Source organism: Manacus candei, unplaced genomic scaffold (assembly GCF_025592945.1).
Source record: "Manacus candei isolate 608988 ecotype Guabito, Panama unplaced genomic scaffold, ASM2559294v1 h1tg000028l, whole genome shotgun sequence".
In the NCBI taxonomy this organism is placed as follows: domain Eukaryota; kingdom Metazoa; phylum Chordata; class Aves; order Passeriformes; family Pipridae; genus Manacus; species Manacus candei.
In genome coordinates, this window is record NW_026138076.1 from 5,477,909 (window position 1) to 5,502,128 (window position 24,220).

General features: G+C 40.1%; 1 protein-coding gene across 2 annotated transcripts in view; it reads left to right on the plus strand.

The window, feature by feature from the left end:
* The first annotated feature begins 9,843 nt into the window (after nucleotides 1-9,843).
* The window catches only part of NWD2 (NACHT and WD repeat domain containing 2), a 52,651-nt gene continuing 38,274 nt past the window's right edge, over nucleotides 9,844-24,220 (plus strand). Inside the window, exon 1 of one of the 2 annotated variants that reach the window (XM_051789896.1) lies at nucleotides 9,844-10,136. In XM_051789896.1, coding sequence (XP_051645856.1) covers nucleotides 9,986-10,136 — 151 coding nt within the window. In that variant the 5' untranslated portion in view covers nucleotides 9,844-9,985. Of the gene's footprint in view, nucleotides 10,137-22,406; nucleotides 22,471-24,220 lie in introns of those variants that run through there. The other variant, XM_051789897.1, reaches the window with a different exon arrangement.

Sequence of the window (24,220 nt, forward strand, 5' to 3'; positions counted from 1 at the left end):
AGAAAACTATGTCTCTTGGAAGACCATCCACCAACTCTCTTACACAAGAAAACTAAAAAAGGAGTGACTGCACTCATCAGGCAGCTCAGCTGATAGGAAATATCAAATGGCACGTTCAGCACACTTACCTGCTCACGGAGTACTTGGCAAAGACTAAGTCAGAGGCTGGTGCCTGGAGTAAGCAGCCAGTAAGTGTTGGGGCATTTGTCTCTCTGTCTGGTGCCTGCTGCTGCTCCCAGCAGGTTTTCTTCCCAATAAAGGCAATGCAGGAAGGAGGTTGGTGTGTGATCTCACCCTGACAGCAACCCTCAATGACTGGGAGCCCTTAGTACCTAGGAGCCCTGAAATATTTTAGCTGTTCCTCTTAAGACAAAACATGTCTTATGAGGAAGGCTGAGGGAGCTGGGTTTGTTTAGTCTTGAGACGGGGGTCTCAAGGGGGACCTCATTGCTCTCTATAACTACCTGAAAGGAGGTTGTAGTGAGGTGGGGACCGATCTCTTCTACCCTGCCTGCAGGGAATAGCCTTTAGCTGAGACATAGGATATTCAGGTTAGATATTAGAAAAACTTCTTTCACTGTTAGGGTAATCAGACATTGAAATAGGTTGCCCAGGGAGGTGATGGAGTCACCATCCCTGGAGGTGTTTAAGACGTGTCTGAATCTGGCACTGGGTAATGTGGTTTAGGGATTTAGGGGCTACAGTGGCAGTGCTGGGTGGACAGTTGGACTCGATGATCTTAAAGGTCTCTTCCAACCTTGGTGATTCTATGATTCTATTTTTGCCTCTGCTGGTCTATGCATACCTACAGTGATGAAAGGGCAGACTGATGTCATTCTCTACAATAAGCAATGCATAACTCATGAAAGAGAGTTACTGAATTATTTAAATGGTTTAGCAAATATGATTAACTGCCAATATTTTATTTGTGGATAAAGACTATTTTGAATTAAAATTCACCCTATGATGGTGATTCCTCAGTAAATGTGTTTTATACTAAGGATGCCTAAGGACCTTCACAACACTTCAGAGCACAGCACTGTACAACTGCAACATGGCAATGGTTACAAAACATATCTATGATTCCATTTGGTAATAAGGTACACTGTGCTCCATCAACTTACAGAAGTCACTATTAGCAACAGTAGGCTAGAGACAGAAATGTACTGCCACCATTTCTGTGGCAGAAAAATCAGATTCATGTAAAAACATTCCTATTTGCTCTCAGTGCTTGTCTCCAAGATTAAGTATATTGTTCTGGACTTGGAAGGCAGAAGCTTCCTTTTCCCCCAGCAAGCTGCAGTATCAATTCAGGAGCCAGATGAAAAATGATAGTATGTACTAAGTAAGACTTGAAAAAGTGACAGCTGCTTTTCCAGAATCCCTGGAGGTAAAACAAAGCTTAGCAAGTTTTATGGGTTTTGGTTTTTTTTCTTTCTTTCTTTCTGAGCACTAAGAAGAGAAACTAATGTGGTTATTTTAATACCACTCCCCCAGGTCTTCATATGTCTAAAATAAAATGTCTAAAATTGGCATTGCCATGTCAATAAATCCCATAAAATCACATTAACAGTGGAGTGTAAATGGCTTCATTTTCTATTAGCACAAACACATCAGAGAGCAGTAATATATTTTCCATGTAATGTGCACAAATAAACATATACACAGAGACACAGATGTCCAATCAGGTTGTTAAGCTTTATTCATCAGCAACCTTGTAACATGAATATTTTGACTCACGCATTTAAAATTCACTAGCCACTTGTGCAGCAAGTATAGTTCACTTAGAAGTAGAAAACACTCATGAAACCATGGACAGTAGATGAGTGTCTCTTAACTCAGCTGTAGACATGTACACGATCCCTAGGCTCAGCCTCTTCATAATTTCTGTTTCAGATATGATTCCAAGATTCCTTGCCACAATAATCTGTGTAAAAGCAGTGCCACAGAAACATGGATAGACTCTCAGAGAAACATCTCAGCCTTCTGTCCCTTCTCCTCCTTTACTTTCCGGAATTTACTTGGATTGCATTTCCTGAAAGGGAATGCAACATGTGTTTTCTTTGCTGCCATAAGCAACCTCTAGACCCAGAAGCCTTTAGGTCCATCTGAAATGTTCTCATCATATGGGACTTTACCATGTTTATCACCACTATCAGTATATATTCTTAAAGACTAAAGCTCCCTTCCCCAGAAGTGTCTGTCAGGGAGCAGCAGGGTGGAAGGGAGAAGAGCAGTCAGAGGGGAAAGGGAGGAATGAAGTAAAAGGGGGAACTGAGGAGAAGGGAAGTTCAAAACAGCTGAGCAAAGTCATGAACCCTAGAAAGCACAGGCACAGATGAGCCAAGAATGAGTGGTTGGCCAAAGAGATAAGGATAAGCAGGAGGCGGGGGGGAGGGGGAGGAAAAAATATGGCTTACTGAATAAATTAAAAACACTTGGGAGTTTATTTTGCCTGTTTTATTTTAACTACAGGTAACATGTAAGGATGATGCAGGACCATAAAATAAACCAGATTGCACATTAATTTTTAGCTGAGGTTAGGAGGCACAGGAACAAGGCAAGGGACTACAGAAAAAGAAAAAATCATTTTATGGCTAAGAAAGTGAATATTGCACCAGAGAGGGAGGGAATTACATTCCACCCCAGCTTCCAATCCAGATTTTCTATGATGCTAATTAATTAATTTAAATTTTCAGGATGGTCATTAATTCTAGGTTCTTCATTGTCTGGGGACCTGCCTTAGAAGTCCTAAGGTTGAAACACAAAAACACTGAACACTCTCAGCTACAACCAAAGCTGATAAAAATCGTGTGTCATACTTAGTATCTAATACCAGTTACTTTGAAAAAAATGCAGTCCTTGGTACCTCATAGAGGGCATCCAAATAATTGATATTTTAGGTGTTAATCTTCCTGTGCTTCAGTGGAACAAGTTTGCATCAATAATGAAATTTTCTCTGCCTTGTGTGTTGGAAGTGCTTATATACTTACTACCTTAAGAAATTATATGGAAGACTTCAGAAGAAAATGACTGCTTCTAAAAGGGTCTGAATGGTGAGCTGCAAGCATGCCATCAAACACACCCTGACTAAGAGTTGAAAACTGTTCATCAGATGAACACACCTCTTGTCTGCACCGAGTTATGAAAAGGGACTGTAAAATAGAATATTGGGTCAGTTAATTAAAGATTGCTATAATGCTTATGTGCAGCAGGACAAAATTTAGAGGTATATGGGCAAATTTGAATTACTAACATGGAAATCTTATTACTGCATACTCCATCTGACTTCAGTTAACCATATGTCCTTGTGTTTCTTTCGAGTGTGTACATGTGTGTATACACATATCCTTGGGAGTGTACATCTATGTATGTGTGCAGGAGAACACTAATTCTGCATGAATTAAACAGGCTTCTTTTAAGCTTCCAGTAGAAACCAATACACACAAAAACCAATTCCTTGCTTTCATCATTAGCTCTGAAGAACCCTTCAATCAAATGCAACATGAAATAAAGATGTGGTGTAGGCATTTACAACATTTTAAGAGAAAAGGCTATGTTTGCCTTACTCCATTTCAAAGAAAACACAACTCATACCAAAACAAAAAAACAAACAAGTAAAAACAGGTGCAGACCTCTGATTTCCAGACCATTGTCATTCCAGGCATTAATGCAGATTCCCAGTGGGGCAAGTTTTAGAATAAAGTAACTGGAATTTGGATGTGGAAATTAGGTACAGTTGTGCTTATAAAGGTACAAACCCAACCAGGTATTAACTTCTTTCTTTTCCTTGAAATATAAATTAATCTGTATATTGTACAAGCGCATAATCACATTGCTTGGCAGCTCCTGAAAACTAGAATTTTATTATGCCTCCATATTTGGTAATCACATTCTAGGCTGGAGTCCCCTCCTTAGCACTTGCACAAGTGAAGTGATTTGAAAACCTAACACATTACTCTATATTCAAAAGCAAAATTGCACAATGGAAAAAAAAATAAAATACGAAATTGCGCAGAGAACATGGAGAAGTTACCAGAATTTTATATACAGGATTACCCACAAGAAAAACATATTCCTGGACTAAAAAACACAGAAACTCAAACTTGTTTTATGAGACCCAAGTTTAGCATTCTCTTTTGGTTGTAGTAATGTAGGTGTTTCAGAGAAAGTGTAAGAAAATTACACTGGGCCAATGTGGGATTATCTGCCTCCCATAAATCTCCTTCTAATGTGACACAGTGAAACTAAAGTTGCAAAGTCTAATGAAATGTAATATACTTTCCAAATTCTTATTACTTATGATGAGACTAGATTGTCTTTTTCTTGTAATCTAAATAACACTTCCTTTCCTTCTATTATGGACCTTTATGTGTGGTGAAGGCTGACCTCACAATGCTTTCAGTGTATGCCTTTGGATGACACAATAAACCTGTGAACATAACACAAACCACTACAGTGTATCCCAGACCCTGCAGTTGGCTCATAAAACTCTGCTGCTCCAAGCAGCTCCTCTGAAGGGCAGTAGGGCAAAACAAATGTCACTCCAGACAGATTCTCTGTTACAGTTTGTTACCATGTTGTCAGTGATACTGAAGTCTCCACCCAGTCTACCTATTAGTAAAGCCTGATACAGCAATCTATTCACAGCACGGAAGAGATTCATGCAAAAAGTCTAGAGGTATCAGAGCACAAAGCAGTGGAGAAGGAAGGAAACATTTTTAGCACTCAAAACTGTGTGGGTAGTGGAAATCTTCATTAAGCAGCATTAACTGAGCCCTGAAATGGCTGTAAAAGGTCCTTATAGCAACCCAGTACCCGTGTAAGATTCGCTAAGACATCTTATTTCTTGCAATCAGTTTCTTGACATAAATATAAACTCAGTAAGTCTCAGTAGCCTGTCATTCCTAATTTGCAAGGATGATAATAAAGGGTTCTTTTTTTAGTGAAGCATGAATTCTGCAAGCTCTCTAGTCTCAGCACATCTGTCCCTGCTCTCCTGCCAATCCAACCATCTTGGCAAAAGTAATGTAGCACTCTCAAGAAAAAGGAGCAGAAAAGGAGCACGTAGTTTCTCCACTCGGTTTCAGCAGCAGCAAGTTGAAGCAGAGATAACAAATAGATGGGATGTTCAAACAACAGGACTATGGCCATTGTTCCTGTGGTAAGGAGCTTGCTCAGTCTCAGCACATCAGCATCTTGAGGCAAATGATGCCTGGAGAATGCACCGAGTCCTCATTAAACCGGCACAAACAGGCACAGAGTCACAGGGTCTCTTTCTTGCTTAAAATGGGATTTTATTGCCTCCTTTTGTCTGTCGCTCTAGGCAACTGCCTGCTTCGCCTGCTCATAAAACTGGGCCAGCTTACTAGGGAGCAGTAAAGTAACACTCAGCTTTGAGTTAGTATTCCATCAGGAATCTTATAATTTCTACATGAGAGGGGAGACACTGTTCAACTTGCTGACCCTTAAACTTTGATTTTTGACCTGATCTTAAAACTTTGCCTTCCCAACTCCTTCAAATAGCTACCATTTTGGAGCGAAGACAATGGGAAGGTTGAACATGCAGCCCCTGGCAGAACTAGGCTCTAAAAATTTGAGGAGAACTGATGGGTATTTTAAGTACCTAGTTCATACCTCAGTGGCTGTATTTTAGTGCAGGGCAAAACACTTTACCTGAGAGATATAAAAACCGCCCCTCAGCTATTATGACCCTGACATGTACTTGGTGTAGGAAGCGCCAGCTTCAGGTATGCCTTCAATAGAAGTACTGAGTGTGTCTCTACTGATCACAGTGAGACTGAAATTACACCACTACCAAGTGCTTTCGCATACCTCACAATATGTATTAAAGTATTAAAACACATACGAATAAGTGCATAAATTTAGCTTGCAGACAGAATAAATTTGTTTCTCAGAGTTAAGTCTCAGGTGACTTCCCAAGTTCTTCAAACTATCAGAACTGATCTATAATGCTCAACTTGACTCAGAATGATTTGCCTCAAAAAGCTGGTTGTAAATTTCAAACCCTTTGCTTTTGTATTTTTTATTGATCTCCATGGATTTGGATCAGGACTACTGAACTGTACTGCCTACCTTCAATATATTGCCATTTCCTGTGGTACTGCTTAAGAAATAAAGCACTACTCTGAATTACAGCAGGATCAGGCCATCAGGAATAACTTGCGTTTACTCGTGTTTTCCCAAGGGATGCATTCTGTAGCTTCATTTAAATATATCTGAACATGGAGCAAATAAGGACAGAGTGATAAACCAATAAACATTCAGTTGAAAGGGAAAGAACATACACCGAGAGCATATGCACAAAGATTCCCTGCCACTTTGCTGATTTAGTGTTTTTCAGTATCAAGCCATGTTTATATGAAGTCACTTGCAGAATTTTAGATCTGTTTGTACTCCTGTTTGGCACAAGGATACTTCTTGCATTAACTTTAATGACAGATACTACAGATCTTCTCCAAGTAGAGTCAAGTTAAGGTGAAAAGTTTGGAGATCATGCCTTCAGGTAATGCTCTGCAATCTTCTACAGGATGAGAATCTCTGTCCAGGTGGCTTCCACATAACTAGTTTGCGACTCACATACAGACACTGATTCTGAAATATCCCTTCTAAAGTAGTACATTTTCCTAAGTGAACGATTAAAAAAACCTGTTATTCAATATAAAAGAGGATAATATTGATGTATGCTTATAATGAACACAGAAGTACTCTATTTATGTTTTTTATTTTGGTTTACATAATATTTTTATATTGTTTTTCTTCTTGTTGAATTAACAAAATAATTCTTTTTAATTTAAGAAAAACTACCAACTAATCTCCAAACTGAGTTAACCCAGAGTGCTTTCATACTGATAAAGTCTCAGGTAAAGCAATAAATTAGTTTTCTCTGCAGTCATTTCTTTATCCTCTCCATTTCACCCTCACTGTACTTCATTCCCAGCATTTTATATTCACAGGCACTAAAGCTGGGGACACTGAGCCCTAAACACAAGCAGACTGAAGCTGGACAGCTGAAGAGATTACTACTCTGAGGCATCTGTCCAGTTCAGCTTTCATAAAGGTGGCAGCTACCGTGACAGGAAGCTGAGTCATGCATAAAAGCAATCCAGTGTACAGATCAAAATAGTAATACAGATCAGCACAGGTTCTGAACTGCACACTGGCAGCCTGCAAGCTGCACAAACCACCTGCTTCATATGCAATGCAGCGATGCCTGCCACCAGCACTGTATCAGCCAGGCAACCAACAGACAGGGGGAACAGCTGGAAGTGATATGCCTGGTCCCATTTCATTCAGATTGGGTTCGTGAAACAATATATTCAGTTAAAAGCTGACTTTTTGTCAATGCTGTCAAAAACAAAATTCCAAAAGAATTCAAATTATTCAAAGTCAAGTTTTCAACTTAGTGAAAATGACTGCCAAAATGAATCTTAAAAAAACCACTGCATTATGGCTGGAATGGTAAAGGGGTAGATCAATGAGCCTCATCTTCCAAAGAAGCTGTCTGAGAAAGTGACGATAACACTAAGGCAGCAGCAATGTGAATTGAGTCTCTGCATCCTTACCAGGAGGTGCTTCCACAAACAAATTCCTATTTAAGAGTTGCCTAGTAGTTTATGCAGAAGAAACAAAGGAGATAGCCCAGCTGAGAGTTAGTGCCAGCAAAGTACGTAAGACATAACTCAGCCCACACTATAAATCATTTCCTTCATGCACTCATTAACTGTCTGCAGCCTCAAGGAGCTGCTTTTCAGCTCTGAATTAGAGAAATTACCTGTTAGTGACACAAGCCAGAAAAAGGCACACCTAAGCACATTGGCTACACAAAGGGTAAAGGAAGTGCAGATAAGACCAATAGTTTTGTAGGCAATGACATGCATGAAGCCTTATTTCCTACAGAATTGCATCTCCTGACTATCAGATTTTTTAACCGAATTATACCAAAGCTTCAGGCTTGTCTTAACGGAGCACCAGAGAATCCACAGAGAAGAGAAATATGCATGTCTACCATGACAGGCTTCAAGTGAGATTTGTTCCTTATTGGACATTGCTGAATCCTACAGAAATATGCATTTTTATTGAAAGTTGGATTTTTCCAATTCCTGTACATTCAGTTCCCAACAGTCCCACAAGCCCTCTGTTCAACGCTGACATTTCAACATTAATGGTTGAAATATATGCTGCATATTTTTCCTCTTTGTACATAAGCATATTTTCTCCTGCCCAGCTATGTTCACAGAACTTAGAGGAATATTCTTTCTTTGAGAATTAATATCTCAAAATTTGCCCCTCTGTTTCATTTGGTTGAAATCAGTCCAAAACTTATGGGGTGCAGAACTAATAAAACAACAGCAAGCAAACAGCAGCAAAATTATTCCCTTATATGCAAATACACACGGATGCAATTCTGCATATACCTTATTTCTTTAAGAAATCGGAATTTTTCTCAAAAATCTGGTCAGCAGTACTTAAGGAACCCATCTTGCTGTCACCTTCATTTCTGAAATGAGCTGAACAGTTTGCTTTTGCCTACTTTAGTAGCATTACCTCGGTGAAAGCCAGCTCAGGGTCCCTTACTGCTGCCACAGCAAGCAACTCGTCCGGCTGGGACCACAGGTAGGGTAACACAACCGAGTACCGAAAAGCGGGGAGGTGAGAGGAAGATCTCGGCTCCTAAATACTGTGTATAAAAACACAATAAGGTTGTTTTATATACATTATACATAGCGTACCATACATGTGGAAATACACAAACCAGTATTTTATCAGTTACAGTACATGAATATATAGATACCGCCCGCGCCAAAGACTTTTCTCTCCAGCCTTTCAAACACCTGCAGATCTCTCTGTCGAAGGCTGCATCCTCCTCCCAGGAAGGATTCCCACGGCCAACAGACCCATCAGGCTGGCTGCGGCCCCGTGCCCACCCCTCCCCTGCCCCTCCAGCCCCTCCTCTCCACCGTACTGCCAGGTCCCTGCCTGCCTGCCCGCCCCTCCCGGGGAGGTTTCTAAACTCCGCGGCTCGCCGAAGGCCCGCCGCCCGCTGGGGCTGGGGCCGCAGCACCGCGCAGCACCGCACCGCGCCGCCGCCCGACCCCGCCGCCCTCCTAAATATTTCATCGGCGCTGCCCGACGGGATGCCCCGCCACTGACTGCTGCAAAGGGACCGCATCCTGCCGGCGGCGTGGCTCACTGCTTCCTGCCTCTTTCATTCTTCAAACCGCAGCTTTTCATTTATTCCGATAAATAAATAACTGATTAAAAACAAAGGAAAGAAAAAAGCAGCAAGAGCATCTCTCTTTTGTATCTGAGCAGGTGGGACTCCTGTGCAGGAGATTACGGAACACAACACAACAAGGGCTCTGAACTCTTCCGAGCCCAAAGGATAAGCCGGCAGCAGTTTTCCTATAAAAATCCGATCGCGGGGCTGTGACACACTCGGAGGAGCGAAGGCGCCGTCAGCCTCACCAGAGACGTCCCCGCTTTGGACACCTCAAACCCTCGCAGGTGGAGGGGGAACCGGAGGGACTCGCCGGCCACACCGCGCTCCCGGCGCTCAGCCTCCCGCTGCTCCGGGGCCGCGCCCGGGGCCGGGCGGCGCTGGGGGTCCGGCTGCTGCTGCCGCCGCGGGGCCGCCGTCCCGCCGCCGCCTCCGCCGCGCCCGGCACCGCTCCGCCGCAAACTTTCTTCCCGCGCCCTCCTCGCCGCCGGCGGCCGCAGGGGAGCGGCGCGGGGGGCGGACGGCGCCTCGTCTCCCCGCTGCCCCCGCGCTCCGTCGCCGGGCGGCGGCCACAGCCCCGGCCACAGCCCCAGCCCCGCCGCCGCCGCGCAGGCAGGCGGCGGCCCCGGGCAGCCGGAGGATCCGTATGGCCGCTGCCGGCCAGCCGGTAGCAGGAGCCGCTGGCGCCGCCGCGGCGGTGCGGGGACTGCCCTAAGCCGGGGCCTCGCCCTGCAGCGCGGCGGGATGTGGCCGGCCGGGGCGGGCGGCAGGCTGCCCTGCCCGCGGGACGCGGCGCTGCGGCGGGCGGCGTTCTCCGGCAACCTCTCGGCGCTGCCGTCCCACCTGGCGCCGAGCGGCAGGAGCGTCCGCGTCTTCATCAGCGCCAACCCCGAAGGTAACCGCGGCCGCCGCGCCCGCCCCGCAGCTCCCCCTGCCGCCCGCAGCGCCCGCGCCGCTCCCCGGGCGCGGCCGCGGCTCCCGGGCACCCTCGCTCAGGGGCCGCGGCGTGGGCGAGTCCGGCTCCTGCCCCTTTCCGCAGCCAGCCCCGAGTGGCGCCAGGGCGCGGTGTGGGGCGGCGGGACGGGACGGGACGGGACGGGACGGGGGCGGGCGGTGCGGGGCACGGCGGCCGCGCGGGTGTGGGGCGGGCGCGCTGGGCGCGGCTGTCCCTGCCGTGTGAGGGGTGTTGGTGTTCGGGTTCGGAGGCGCCCGTGTACTCCGCTCCTGAAGTTTTATGTCCATAAATGACACGCCTGAAAGGCATCGGTGCGCGGCATGTCCTCTCATTTTTGCGCTGTCGGAACTGTAGGACACGGGGGAGGACCAGGGACATAGAAACGGGCTGCCTTCTACCGAAGGGGAGGTTTTTCAGGGGGGATGTATTGAAGAGCTCTCCTGGGGAGTCTGATTAGAGTTTCCGATTGATTTAATAGCACAATGAAAGCAGGTCTCAGCCGGCTGATGCTACAGCTAGTGTGATCCTTTGATCCCGGCTATACTCCGCTTCCAAGGAAGCATTCACTGAAATCTGCAGTTTTAGCTGCTTAAAGTCGGGGTCGCATAGCCGGTATCTGAGTTAATTAGGCATCCTGCTACTTAAAGCCTATTTTTTAAATTGCCCTTTGATTCGAGGAATTTGCATACATTCAGGAGGTGTCATTCCCACTTGTAAGATTGGAGTTGCTGAAGCATATTCCCACTTGAAGCACGGAAATAATAAATTAGGCATTCACACTTATGACGTTTCTTGTCTGTAAAAAATGAACCCGCTGTATTCACGATTATCTTTCACACCACCACCCACCGCCTTCCCCCCCAACGCTTCTAAATCAACAATACTGTCACCTTTTATGCAAACATCAGAGATCTGAAAATCATGCCTGAAATAATAAAACAGTCTGAATTTTTAAGTGAAAATTGTCTTGGCACCAGTACTTACAGGACTATGAGAAATAGTGCTCACAAGCAAAAAAAATGTGCATAGTGCTCCTCTGAAGAATTTCCACACCTCCAGCGCTTCTTGCTTTTGACACAAGGAAGCTCTCAGCTCTGATATTCAACATCCCTGTTTGTTTAAAAAGATTATATTCTTAAGGGGGGCGTGAAGATGTTTGCAGTTTATTGTTGGCGTTTAAGCAAAGAAATATATAAATAGTGATTACTGGAAAAAAAAGTTTATTTGGCTCTGAAAGAAAACTATTGTGGATTTTTAGAACATATTACATTCAAGCCCCAAACTACAATACATATTTGCATGACCAAGGCCTCTTGTTAATTTTCAGCATATCAGTACAGTTTATACCTGTTTTTCTTGATGCAGAGCATCCCTGAAAAGGACAGTGAGTCCCCACACTCCCAGAGATAGACTTGAACTGTGGTGTCAGAGAAGCTTAGGGATTAATCCTACTAGCAGTCACAAGAAAACTTTATTTACCACTGAAAGTGTACAAACCTAAAACTAGTTTTCTTGAATTATTTCAGTTTAATAAGTGTATATGGGAGAACTCTGGTAATCAGTGTCTGGTCTGTTCTTTGCAAAAATACTTTAGTATGACTTGAAATATATTCTGTTTTTATTATGCAACTAGGAAGTGGTTATTTGAAAAATTTCTTCAACAGAAATCCCTAAAAACTGAACAACAAGTGGAGACAGCGAGCATGGGTAGCAGGAGCAAAATTGCTTCCATTTGCAGTCTTGTTTTCTAGAGGAAATTTTGTAGATTAATGAAACTGTATTTTCCCCTAGTAGTTAACAGTATTGTCTTGCTCAAATTGTTGATATCGGTTAATCCATCTTCATATAATGAAAATGCCTGGATCTTTAGAAATATGGAAGTTGTTTTATTACTTAGATACAAAAAAGCCTGTTTTCACATTTCAGTAGATACAAGCAATCAACCGTATTTGGAATATGCATTTTGGCTAGGAGAAGTTGAAGATTTTGCTTTAAACTATTGGTTTTCTTAAGATATTTTTATTGTTTCAAAGTGATAAGGAAAGTAAGTCATATTCATTTGATTGTAATAAGTTTGTAATTTACTATTCCATGTAGAAAACAGCAGTCAGTTAATGACAGTTTCTCTGCTACTCAAGAGTGCCTGTATAGATGCCTGCCATTAACATATAGTTCATATGAAATACAACAAGATAAACTTACATATGGTCCCATTATATGGAGCTGTGATATCAGCCCTTTATAGGTTCAGAGCATTCCAGTGATTTCTGTCAACACTTCAAAGAGAAAATTATTTGAGTTGCACAGTTCACTATTTGAAGAAGTTATGTGGTGATATAAGCAATATTACAAGCTGTGGTTGAAACAGGTGCCTTAACTGGAGTTAGAAATTTGTCTTGAAAGTGAAATCCAGTGAATCAGAAAGTGCAGCCAAAACTGATAATTTTAGATCCTGTTGGTTCTTCTGAAAGTGGGGAACCTAGACCTTTGCTAGTTTGACTTAAAGTCTTGTTATTGCTGTGACTAGTTAAGCTCTTTAAGTTTTATTTCTGAAGATGCCTTAGTAATTTAGTAGAAACAAATGAATTCACTGACAAGGGATGTGCATAAAACCAAATCCCACACACGGGTGGTTCCACTAAAGACAGGATGATAATGCCTTTATATAGCATTTGAGTGTGTTCTGACATATGTGGTGTTAGCCACCCTTATCTCAAAGTGTAAACAGGGTTGCACCTATCACGTCACATGGTAAGGATTATCCCTTTTCCATCCATTATTTCAGTTACATACTGCACAGTTTCCTCTGTGCAGCACCTCTACATACTTCCTAAGTTCCAACACCAGATTGCTTTTACTGGATTTTGACAGTTAATATTTTTTAGCCATTTTTTAGCCTATTAAAACATTTCTGTTGTACGAACAGAAACAATTGTGATGAGTTCATGAACAAGCTTTGTTTTAAGTGCCCTTTTTAATTCCTCATGGTTTCTGTGCCTCCCGTACCCATTTTTCAAAACCATAAAACCAGCTACCAGTTTTGGCACGATTAACAATCTAACGTATGAAGTCCTATGTACATGTAGAAATATAAAATGAAAATCTTATTCTAACAGAAGATACCACTGACATTATCGTCACTTCAATGACCTCATTGTAAAAGCACAGCATAAAACTAACCTGTAGAGCTGGAACTTCACTAGCTTCCCCATAAATTGCCAGAGTGAAATTTCCTTGTCTTACGCTATTGAATGACTGTGTTTTCTTGATTTATTATTCAGTTTTTCACCTTAGTTTATGTCCATTGGCATGCATCATCCAGAACATTGTATTAATTTGAAAAACACTTGACTCTAATAAAGTACAAATGTTTGATGCCTCTTTACATATTTTCTCATGATACATAAATCAAAATTCTCACCAGCAGTTAGTTTTGCTGACTAAAAAAAGATTAAATAATGATTGTGGAAATGTGTCCAATCTTTTTATTTGGACCTATTGTTGTAGGCTGCTTTTCAGGAATTACGTGTATTTTTATCCATGTTGATGTACATGTGAAACAAAAAAAAGTTATGTGAATTTGTAGTTTAGTGCATGTAGTTTAGAACATGATGGTGGATAACTCATAACAGTTGAAGAGTTATGATTGTTTTAATTACAGGGTTATTGTCATATGTAATAAGAGAAAGGTATAATCTTGCATTCTCAGTATGTTCCAGGTCTATTATATTATTTTTACCTGAAATTTTTTACCTTTAAATAAAATATGTAATTGAGGAAATGGTAATGAAGGAAAATATTCAAAAGTCAGAATAATACTTAGTTAATTACAGTCCATTCTGACCAGGCCCAAAATACCATATGGTGTCCCTACTTGGATACATTACATGAAGATCTTTTTATAAAGACAATTTTATATAATCTGAGTGGAATTTATTCGTTAGCTAAAGAAAACCACAGATGTTCAAGTGTATGAAATTGCAAAGGAGGTGTTGCAGAGATGTGGAGACAAATAACTCCAGGACTTTTTTTATGCTAAGTGTTAGTTCTGGTTACCTAATTTTGTACCTATTTATGGTTTTGTGTGACGCACATCACAGTAGTGTTTAAAATCAAAGCAGTTAGTAGTTTTAGAGATAAAGTAACTCAGAGTTTGGGGGAGAAACATGGTTCGAGTACCCAAGTTTGGTGTGGACCTTAATTTGAAATGCATCTTATTTCAGGAGGCCCAGAAGTTAGAGTTACCAACAGTTTGTTAAGTTGGAAAGAAACCTACCATTTTCAGCACTTCTGTCTCTGTGTGAAGGTTTCTCTTTGTCTTGTGCTGTGGAACAAATCTGCTGTTGGTGTGGTTCAGCAAGATCTGACTCTCCTTAGACTGTATGACCAAGTCTCATGTAGGTTTTAACTTTTTTTGCAAGTCAGGGCAAGCAGACCTCAAGCAGAACCAGTACAAGATGTTTTTCTTCTAAGGAGGTCCTCAAGCCTTTGTTCCTGTTAGGAGGAAGTACTGTTTTGGGCTAGGGTGAAGACTGAATTGGATTGAAGTTTATTCTGTCAAGCAGATAAACTTGAAAAACTGTTCATAATCTGTATGAAAAAACCTGCTCTTCATGTTCCCCTATTCTTCATGTGGGTCCTTTGCTTGTGAAGCCTGTGGACTGGGCTAAGGATTTGCTCTAAATGTACCAAATGTTTCAAGTGGAAACATTGAGGACTTTTGCTTAATTTTCAACAAAATTGTTCATTCATGTACTCAAAAGGTAGAATGTGCATCTGGGGATGAGACTATGATCCAGATGTGTGGGGTGGGGTTTTTTTTAGCAAAGGAGCAAGCTATGTAGTTTGTTGGTTTTGTGGTTTCTTGATATTTAGAAATAAGCAAAATTACCTGAAATCCAGTCACCTTCCTGCTAAGCAACACCTGGAGCTATAAGCTCCAAAAATTTGGATTAGGTATTCGCACTATCTACTTTTTAAAAAAGCACTTAAATTTTTTAACAACATGACCATTGTTTTTTAATATTTAAAATGTTAAGATTGTAATTTTCTATAATTTTGTGTTTCTACAGTGCCTATACAAACATATGCACACATATACACAAATTATATAAAATTATAAACTGTAAAATTGTATAAATGAATGTGTGAAACTCAAGCCATGCTGTCAGAGACTATATTCAAACTTGCTGTTAGTTCTCAGTTCTCTTGTGCCGACTGAGTATTTATGTTCAAAGGGCAACACTCAAGGTTGTACTTCTAGCGTTACTGAAGAACAGCCTAGGTTTTGTTGAATGCTATTGTAAAAGCAAAAGCTTTACAGAGGAATTTAGATTTTATCCACAGGTAAACCTGTAAACATTCAGGGTTGTATGCACCTGCAGCTTAGTTTCTATGACTGCTTTTTCTTAGAATTGAAGAAATAATATTAAAACAAAGCAGAACCTACAATTTGGGGTTTTTTTCTTTCTAACTTGGCAAATACTGTTTTTCTTCAGATGTATTTGCATGTGCTAGACTGGCTCCATATATTGTAGTGTATGTATATATACAAACATATATATGTATATGCATGCATCCTTTTTTTAAAAAACTAGAAACACCTAGCAGTCAAGATGTACATAGGACACTGGAGTGTGCCTCATTCTTGGGGGAAGTGGCTTTCTTTGAGTGACAAAGAGGAGCTGCTTGCCCCTGTACACTTGACACAGTTTCTAAATACAGTGAGGGACAGTGAAACAAGTGTGCAAATTCCATGTGATATTAATTTCTCAAATAATATATTAGATGATGGACAGCAGCAGTATTGAATCAGGTCCTTGTTGTGAATTGTTCCCTCAGCAAGGTATGAGACCTTTGAAATGAGAGGCAGCACCGTGCAGGCAGCATTCTGGTGCCTTCCCCTATCAACAGAGGGGAGCTTCTTTCCTGCCTGATCAAGGGCAGCAGGATGACCTCTCAGCTGAGCAACACTCTGCTGTGCAGAAAATTAAAGAGGATTTGCAACACTGTTTCGAGGAGGCCACGTGTATTCAGTGGCAGGATTTGTGTAATCAGTAAGAGCAGTGCAGTACAAAGGGTACCTGACTTGGCGTCTTATCTCTGAGCATATGCGGCGAAATAATTCCTCTTAAGAAACTTACATACATGACTATGTGGGCCTGTATCCACAGAGTTGTGAACACACAAGGGAAAATCTCACATTATACTTCAAATTTTGTTTGGAGAATTTTAAAATATATATCACATAAAGAAAACTTCAGATCAAGAAGTTACTAAACTTCTAATCCAAAATATGAGGGCAGTGCCTGCGTGGCAATTCTTTTCATCTGAAACAGTTGAAATTTCTTTGAATTTTCATCTGCTGAAAGAGTATTTTGTGATGACATATCCTTTCAGGCTGCAGAAATAATACATTAGTAATATTTAGCTACCAGTAATTTAAGGTTTTAATATATTGAAGGTGGTAGCTATAAATATAATATCATAGATAGTCACGTGTATGGAATACAGAGTAATCTGACAGTTTTTAATATAGGCAGTGCTGTTCAAAGCAACTGCTTTATCCCCTTACTGGAATTTTAATTAAGGAAGGATAATAATAGACAGAATTAGAGAACCCAATTTAATAATGGTTGTGTCAATGCTACTCTAAAATAACTCCACTGGCCTGACACTACTCCTGTTAATATAAGGGTTGTATCAGAGAGAAAGGTTTTTACTTACAAAATCTTTAGTCAAAAGGGGAGTGGGGCTCAGTCACAGGTAGCTGAAAACAAGCGGTGTAGCAAGGTAAAGAGTAGGAAGGCCCGAGTCAGTGCAGAGTGCCATGTGCATGCTGCTGTGCTGGGCAAGGAACATACGCAGCTCTGGTCTCATGACCACCATAATTAAATGCCTGCTCTGTCTCTAAACGGGTCTTAAACTCCCTCTATAAGCAGCTGCTATTGCCTGCTGTTGGAGACAGGACGCTTGTGCCTGAGCAGCTACAGTCATTCTTGTACAAAATCTGAACGTAAAGAAAATAGTTTCAGAGTTTAAGATCTTGTATTAAGATTACTTTTAAATGATTGAAAGCCACTGAATAACCATGTGATGGTTATAAGATGAGAGGAGTTATCCATACTTACAGAGTTATGCATGTCAGCTATTATATACAAGATAAATGAGAAGCAAATGCAATTACATCAGACTTAGTGAGTTAGACCAAAGGAGCCCAATACTCCTCCTTTGACTCTAGCAATTTCAGATGTATGATGAAAGAATAATAAATCACAACAAAATGATGAAGATTATCTCTTCGTGCTTAATAAACCTGTGAAGTCCTTTGCTTCCATGAATTTGTCTGGTTGCTTTACTAATTAGTCAGTATTCTTGGGACTTGTAGCAACCTTTCCAAATCTTGAGGTAGATTATTGCCCGATGAAAAGCCTGATCCTGTGAACTTCAGTGGGAATTCTTTATGAACCAGACTATGTGTATTTAGCCAAAGAAGAGATCTCAAAAGCCAAAAGTGGAAATATCTGTGGAGAAAGGGTACCTAAAAGCAGATCTCCCTGAAAGAATAACTTTATCCAAAACCATCATTGTGATGATCCATTTTTGTCTATCTGTATATAGAGAGCTTAACTGTGAAGGTCTAGGTACCTGAATGTCCTTATTTTTATGGGATTATTAAAATGGAGCCATAATGAGAAATAAATAAGGAAATGACAGTGTTTAATAATCTAAGGAGCCTAAAGTATGGAGTCTAATCTAAAGGAATCCAGTGTGGCATGCAGGACTCTAATCTAAGGGTTATTTTATTATTGAGAATTTTTCACACCTAACTATGTCAGCATGACACATCTAGAGGATCTTGCTTTACTGTCTAATTAAACATAACATTAATCACATATGACCACTTTATAAGTGATTTTCTTGAAATGAAGGACTTAATATTTTTAAGTTTTGTACATACTGTTGTTTAATAAAGGCCCTACAAATTCTAGAAAAGAAGATCAGAGGGAAAGTATTTTGTTAAATAGTCCTGGTGGCTAGATTCAGAGCTTGCACTGTTCTGACAAGACAAAGTAATATGTTCAGAAGAAAATTCTTATTTTTCTCCTTCGTTTTTCTTCCCATAATATTTCTGATCACTCAAATAGTAGTGAGCAGGTAAGTGTTGATCTTTTTAGGAGTGGTTACTAGAAAATACTATTAAAATTATAGAATCATATTATTGTTAGATAATGGTCTTGATTTACCTATATATGTATTGTATTACATTTCCCAAATCTTCGTTCGCAAAGCCTAGCCATGAATTGTATTACATTTAAAAGTGATGAAGAATTATGCAATGCTCTTGAAGCAAGTTATTGAAGCATTTCTGTTTATGTGATCCCTAATTAGGTGCATCAAGACACTAGCAATTTTTGATGATGATTTACTTTGAAATGCAAGCCATTTACAACATGGAATAATGAATTAATCAATCTGTGGTTAGCAGAATGAGTGCTGGTGAGTTATATGATGTGCCATTTAAAGCAGGTATGTGGCTATAACAGAGGTCCAAGGGACCTTAGACCGCTATTTAATTAGTCATTTATTGTTGTGCAAATCACAGACCAGGAGGCTGTAAGGGACCTCTTGAGGCCCTCATATCTGTCCACCTGCCTGAAGCAGGAGCAAACATACGTGTGCCATTCCTGACAGATTATTTAGCTCTTCATGACCTGTCTCCAAACCAGTCAAGAAAATACCCAGGAAAGCAGACTGTACAGCATAGTGCTGTGGTATGTCTTCCATAGCCCGACAGTAGTGCTTACAGCAGCATACATAGACACACAATAAGCTCATTAGTCAATAAAAAGGACCAAAAATAAAAAATTTCCGAAAAATTTCCTTGCTTAGAATGAGTTTCAGTAACTTTCAGTAACTGTGTATGTAATTATTCATAAATTTCTCAAATCCAGTTTCTGCCTCCTCATCCTTTTACCATGTCAGGAACTCCATCTGTGCGTTCATGCAAAAGGTAGGATATATAAAGCAATCAACGCCCATAAAAATTATTTTACCATGGATGTATGTCCTGCCAGTGGTCTGCTGGTTTCAGGTGAAGCTTTTCTGGAAATGAGGCATTTGTGAAATGTTTAATGTTACAGCTCATGTTACATCTTTTTCTTTGGTGGTTTGTTTATGAGTGGAAGGAGGAGACTCATTTACATGATTTCTCATATTTACCTGGTGATTTATCAGTAAGATTTGTTTAATGTCAGTCAGTGAATTTAAAATACTTTTCAAAATACACAGGTCATCGTTTATTCCTTCCTTTTTTTAAAGAACAGAGATAAAAATGCAAATTATCTCCTTACACTCCACCTGTTTTAATTAAAAATGTTCTATTTTACACTTTCTATAATCAACCATGTATAATACTATATAATTCTATTAAGCAATTCCATTGGTGGTATATTGTTCCAGTGTTAATGCCACAGTCAGCTCCTCATAGTCATTCTGTAAATTCAGAGTAATTTCAAATAAAATAGATTAGATCCCAGTTATGGATTCAGTTGTGTTTAACCACATATATGTGTGGAAGGCAAAAGATGACTTTTTATCTATGCGGCCAAGGGACAAATAACTTTGCAGGCACTTGTAAAGACTGATAGTGTCTGGCAATGCAAGAAATGGAAATAAAGTCAAGTCCACACTTTCAATCAGCTTCTACACTTCCATTGAGAGTATAGCATCATAAAAGGTCTTTATCCTCCTTTAAAGATATTGTCATTGGTATTATTATCATGAAAATAAGAGCAAAGAGTTGGGGAAGATGGCCAAAGTAATTTGAAAGCACTAATCTGGGAGGCAGCCTGTAGTTCAGTCACCAATTGATTAAATTGGTATGCCAGTTCTGGAAGATCTTTAAATATTATTTTCTGTATCATACTTGTGAAAGATATTTGTGAGAAATTAAACTTACTTGTTTCAACTTCATCTGTGTCTCAAATGAAGCAAGAGACTAGAACATGTGTTGTGCTTTTTCAATTGCTAACTCCCCAAGATTGTTGAACTGCAAATTAGTTACCTTTACATATAATCAACAAAATGTGATTAGCAAGCAGAAGAAATAAATAAAACCTGAAGCAAGAAAACACAACCTAGTAACATCAAGGTATCAGAAAAATATTTGACTGATAAAAACAGATACATTTTAGAATTTATTAAGAATGGCCTTTTCAACTGGATTATATAATCTTCACTAAAAATAATGCTTAGATGAATCATTAGAATTGGGAAGGGTAAGGGAGAACAGAGATATGATAAATCTCTATTCCTTTACATGTCAATCACTGTTTGCCTCTCAGGTATTACATAAACCATCAAAACAAGCCAGTTTTGTGAATTATTTGGCCACATTCAGTGAGTTTTAGCACAAACCCTACCTGGAATTCTCAGTTTTATAAACTGCTGTACCACAGGGCCTGTAAGTGGGTAGTAATAGCTAGGCATAAATTGTCTGCCAGTATGTGAAGTAGTCCTGTAAAGAAATCGGTTGAGATTCTCTTCTTTAAGCAAGATGTAGTTCAGTTTCTGGCATCCCTCCCTCATGTAGCCTCATTGTTCTGGGCTTAATGCCCTCTTGCAGCTGCTCTCCTTTGCTAGGGTTGTCATTTAATGTCTCCATCTTTGATAACAGTTTCTACAGCAGCCAAGAGCTATTCTGACTGTGCAGTGATGTTATTTAATAGTACTGTCCATTTAGCATCAAGAAAAAAGAATCTGTTTCAAGGAAAACTCCTACTGTATCGATGCAAACTTAATGCACTGATAGCAAGCAGCACCTCTCACTTCTTCTGCGGGCATCTCTGTACTCCCAAAAGTGTCAAGTTCAAGACTTTTGTCATCTTCTGGCATAAAACTCTTCAAATCTTTCACTTGAAGCCCATAGAGTAGGCTGCATTTTTCAGTCATGCTTTTCCAGCTAGCCCAACTGACCAGCAGTTTTGAAGTGACCCAAACTGTGGCTATATTCCACCAAGTTTAAGGAGGAATACCACCTGAATTAGAACTTGGTGACTTGTGAACTTAAGCAGAACGTCTAGAGAAGGGAAGGGCAACTTTACTAGGGAGCCAACAGTGCTTGCAGAGCTCTTCCATAGTTTTGCGGCACTGCCAGATGCGAAGTCACATGGGAGTGTTTATTGGAATTTCTTCAGAATGAAGTGTATTTAATAGGCCTCCACTGGACTGTATTGTGAAATACATGTGTGCTTTTATGAGACTGGCTTTCTCGTGTTTTTTTGTGGCTCACCTCTACTTTATGCCTTCTCAAAGCCTACAACATACTACTTCATTAACTTCTAGCACTTGTATCAGCAACTTGTTAGGAGACCACATGTCTGTGACATCCCTTTGCTTTATTGATTGCCACAGCTTTGTTACCTCAAGTGCTTTAGTAACGTAGCCTGGTTGTTTTTCTCTTTGCTCTGGGGATGTCAGGAGAAGAGTAGTAAAACTACTGCAGTACAGAAAACTGAAGTGTTAAAAGTATTTTCCATTGTTGTACAGCCTTTTTTCTGCTTTCTAGGAAATTCCATAGTTTTTTGAAGTGTGAGCTGACACCTCTTAATAAATTAGTAGGATTTTTGCACATAACTTTGTTACTGCACTGGCCCTTTTTCTGTCTTCTGTTATTCATTTTTGCACAGCTCATTCAGAATTCCTCCTTCAGATTTCACAAGAAGTTTTTCTTTCATATTAATTTTGATCATAGTTGCAAATTCTTGTCCTTGCAAGCCTTGTTGTTTTCCAGTGCTTAGTTGTAATAAGCTTTGGTGTTCTGCAGAGATAATTTTCAGACTTAAATTTTGTGTTTCTGGATGTGCTGTGTCTTCAGTTCCTCCTGTCACATCATTTAATTGCATGACAGCAATTGTTTGCAAATTGTCATGTTTCCAGGAGCTTTTGCTAGCTTGCTTTATTAACTGAAAGAATTAGACTTTGGTGCATTCTTCCACTTGTGCAGTTTGCAGAGTGCAAAATTCTCCCCCTTTAGAGATTCTCCCTTCAGCCCATGGTGCCACTAAAACTCCTGCTGTTGCTTGCCATTTGCATGCAGATGCATTTGCATTTGCAGTTTGCCACAAACTACAGTCAAGGGACACAAGGATGCCTACGTACCCTAGCTGCAGTCCAGGGACCATTTGCAGGATTGGGAAAGGATTCCAGGTCAACCTAATTCTTCTTCTTTTATTTTAGAACACCTACCTGTAAGGGTGCTGTGTTCCCAAAGGTTAGTTAATTAGGACACATTATGAGAAAAAATTCTGCTTCAGTCTTCACCTACGCCATAACCACTAGATTTAATGTGTCCATACTGTTTAATTACTGATCGATTTATTTATGGATTGAAGGATTTCACCTAAGCTCTGTGGAAGTCAGTAAGGATCAAAAGGTAGGGGTTTCAATATGTGCCACGAATATAGAACTTGATTTAAAATCTGCTGAGATTAGCAGATCTTTCCGTTAACTTCACAGACTTTTGGATCAGACTCCCAAATTTTTTTCATGTAAGCATACTGCACACATAATAGAACTCTCAGAAACCAACATTTGCTTTAAATTGAGAAGACAATCATGTGAATAATGACAATTTAAAGCTTGATATTTGAATACAGGAACTACTTTTCCCTTCTGTCATATTATTTCAGTACTGATGTTTCCCCTAAATTCTGTATTTTAACATGGGTCTTGACTCTTCTGATTTTACTAGTCAACTCTTTTTTTTTTTTAAATTGTTTGGGTGTTACTGTTAAACCAATAGGTGGCACCGGTTAATCGTATTAATAGTCAAGATGCAGGGTATTTTATAAGATGACACTGTGAAATCTGGCCATTATAATTGTAAAAACATTACAATTTTAAAAGAAAATACATATTGTATATGTTTGTGTGTGTGTATTGTATATGCCTTGTTTTAAATTTGTCATCTTACCGAAGTGACAGTAGGGAACATTTCAGAGAAATAGGTTTTAAAATTATACCTCATTTTAAATCAGATATTGTTTGATTTGGGGCTAAAAAAGAAGAGGTAATTGATGCAACTAGAAGTTTTAGGCTTAAAATTACACCCTAAATTTTGAATCCTGCCTCAGATAGTTATGTCTTTTGTTTTGAAAAAGTGTTTGTCAAATGTTCTGGTGTAGAACACAAATTTGTAGTCACATCCTGTTGTTTCTTCCCAATTGAGAGACACATCTCAGAATTCCTTACTATTTTAATATTATTTTCATTATTTTGTCTGACTTTCATGGTAAGCAACCATTCATCTGGGCTGAAGTGCTCAGTCCACTGTTGTATTTATGGTTTTTTTAAGAAATGAGACACGTAGACTTTCTGCACATCTTGTAAGAGAGCTCCCGCCATGAGGCGGAGTGGGGACACACAGATGTGTACATCACAGTAATGTTGCGGTGTTTTGCTAGTCAGAATTTATTTGGAGGGTTAAAGTCAATTATGTTGTTTAGCTTAATTAATGAGTGGTCTTCAATCTGTCCAGTTTCTCATTTGCCTTCTAGAGAGCCAGTAGAGACGTGAAAGTTAGCAGTGTTGTTCGGGGAGGGGAGAAGTGATCCAGATCAACCTGTTCCCATTCCCAGTCTACCTCATCTTGGGAAGCTTTGGGTGTTTATTCTAATGCTCTCTACTCACTGAAACTCCAAGGGAAAAAAAGCCAACAGTGTCTATGGAGTTCATTTTCTGGGAAGGCAAGGGTACTTTGGAGCTCAAGTCTTTTTTCCCTTTCTTACCTGCTGCATGATTCAAACTCATTGCAAAGCGCTCTGCGATTCTCAGATGAAAAGCACTGTAGAAATGCAGATTACTTATTATTATGGTATTATTTTCAGAGACAAGGTTTCCATAATATTTAGGGACATTTTTTACCTACTAGTAATCAAAGTTTTTGGTAGCACAGGTAATACACAATGCTCTTGTGCATTATTAGTAAAAAAGGCAGCTTAAAAGGAATAATTCAGTTGAAA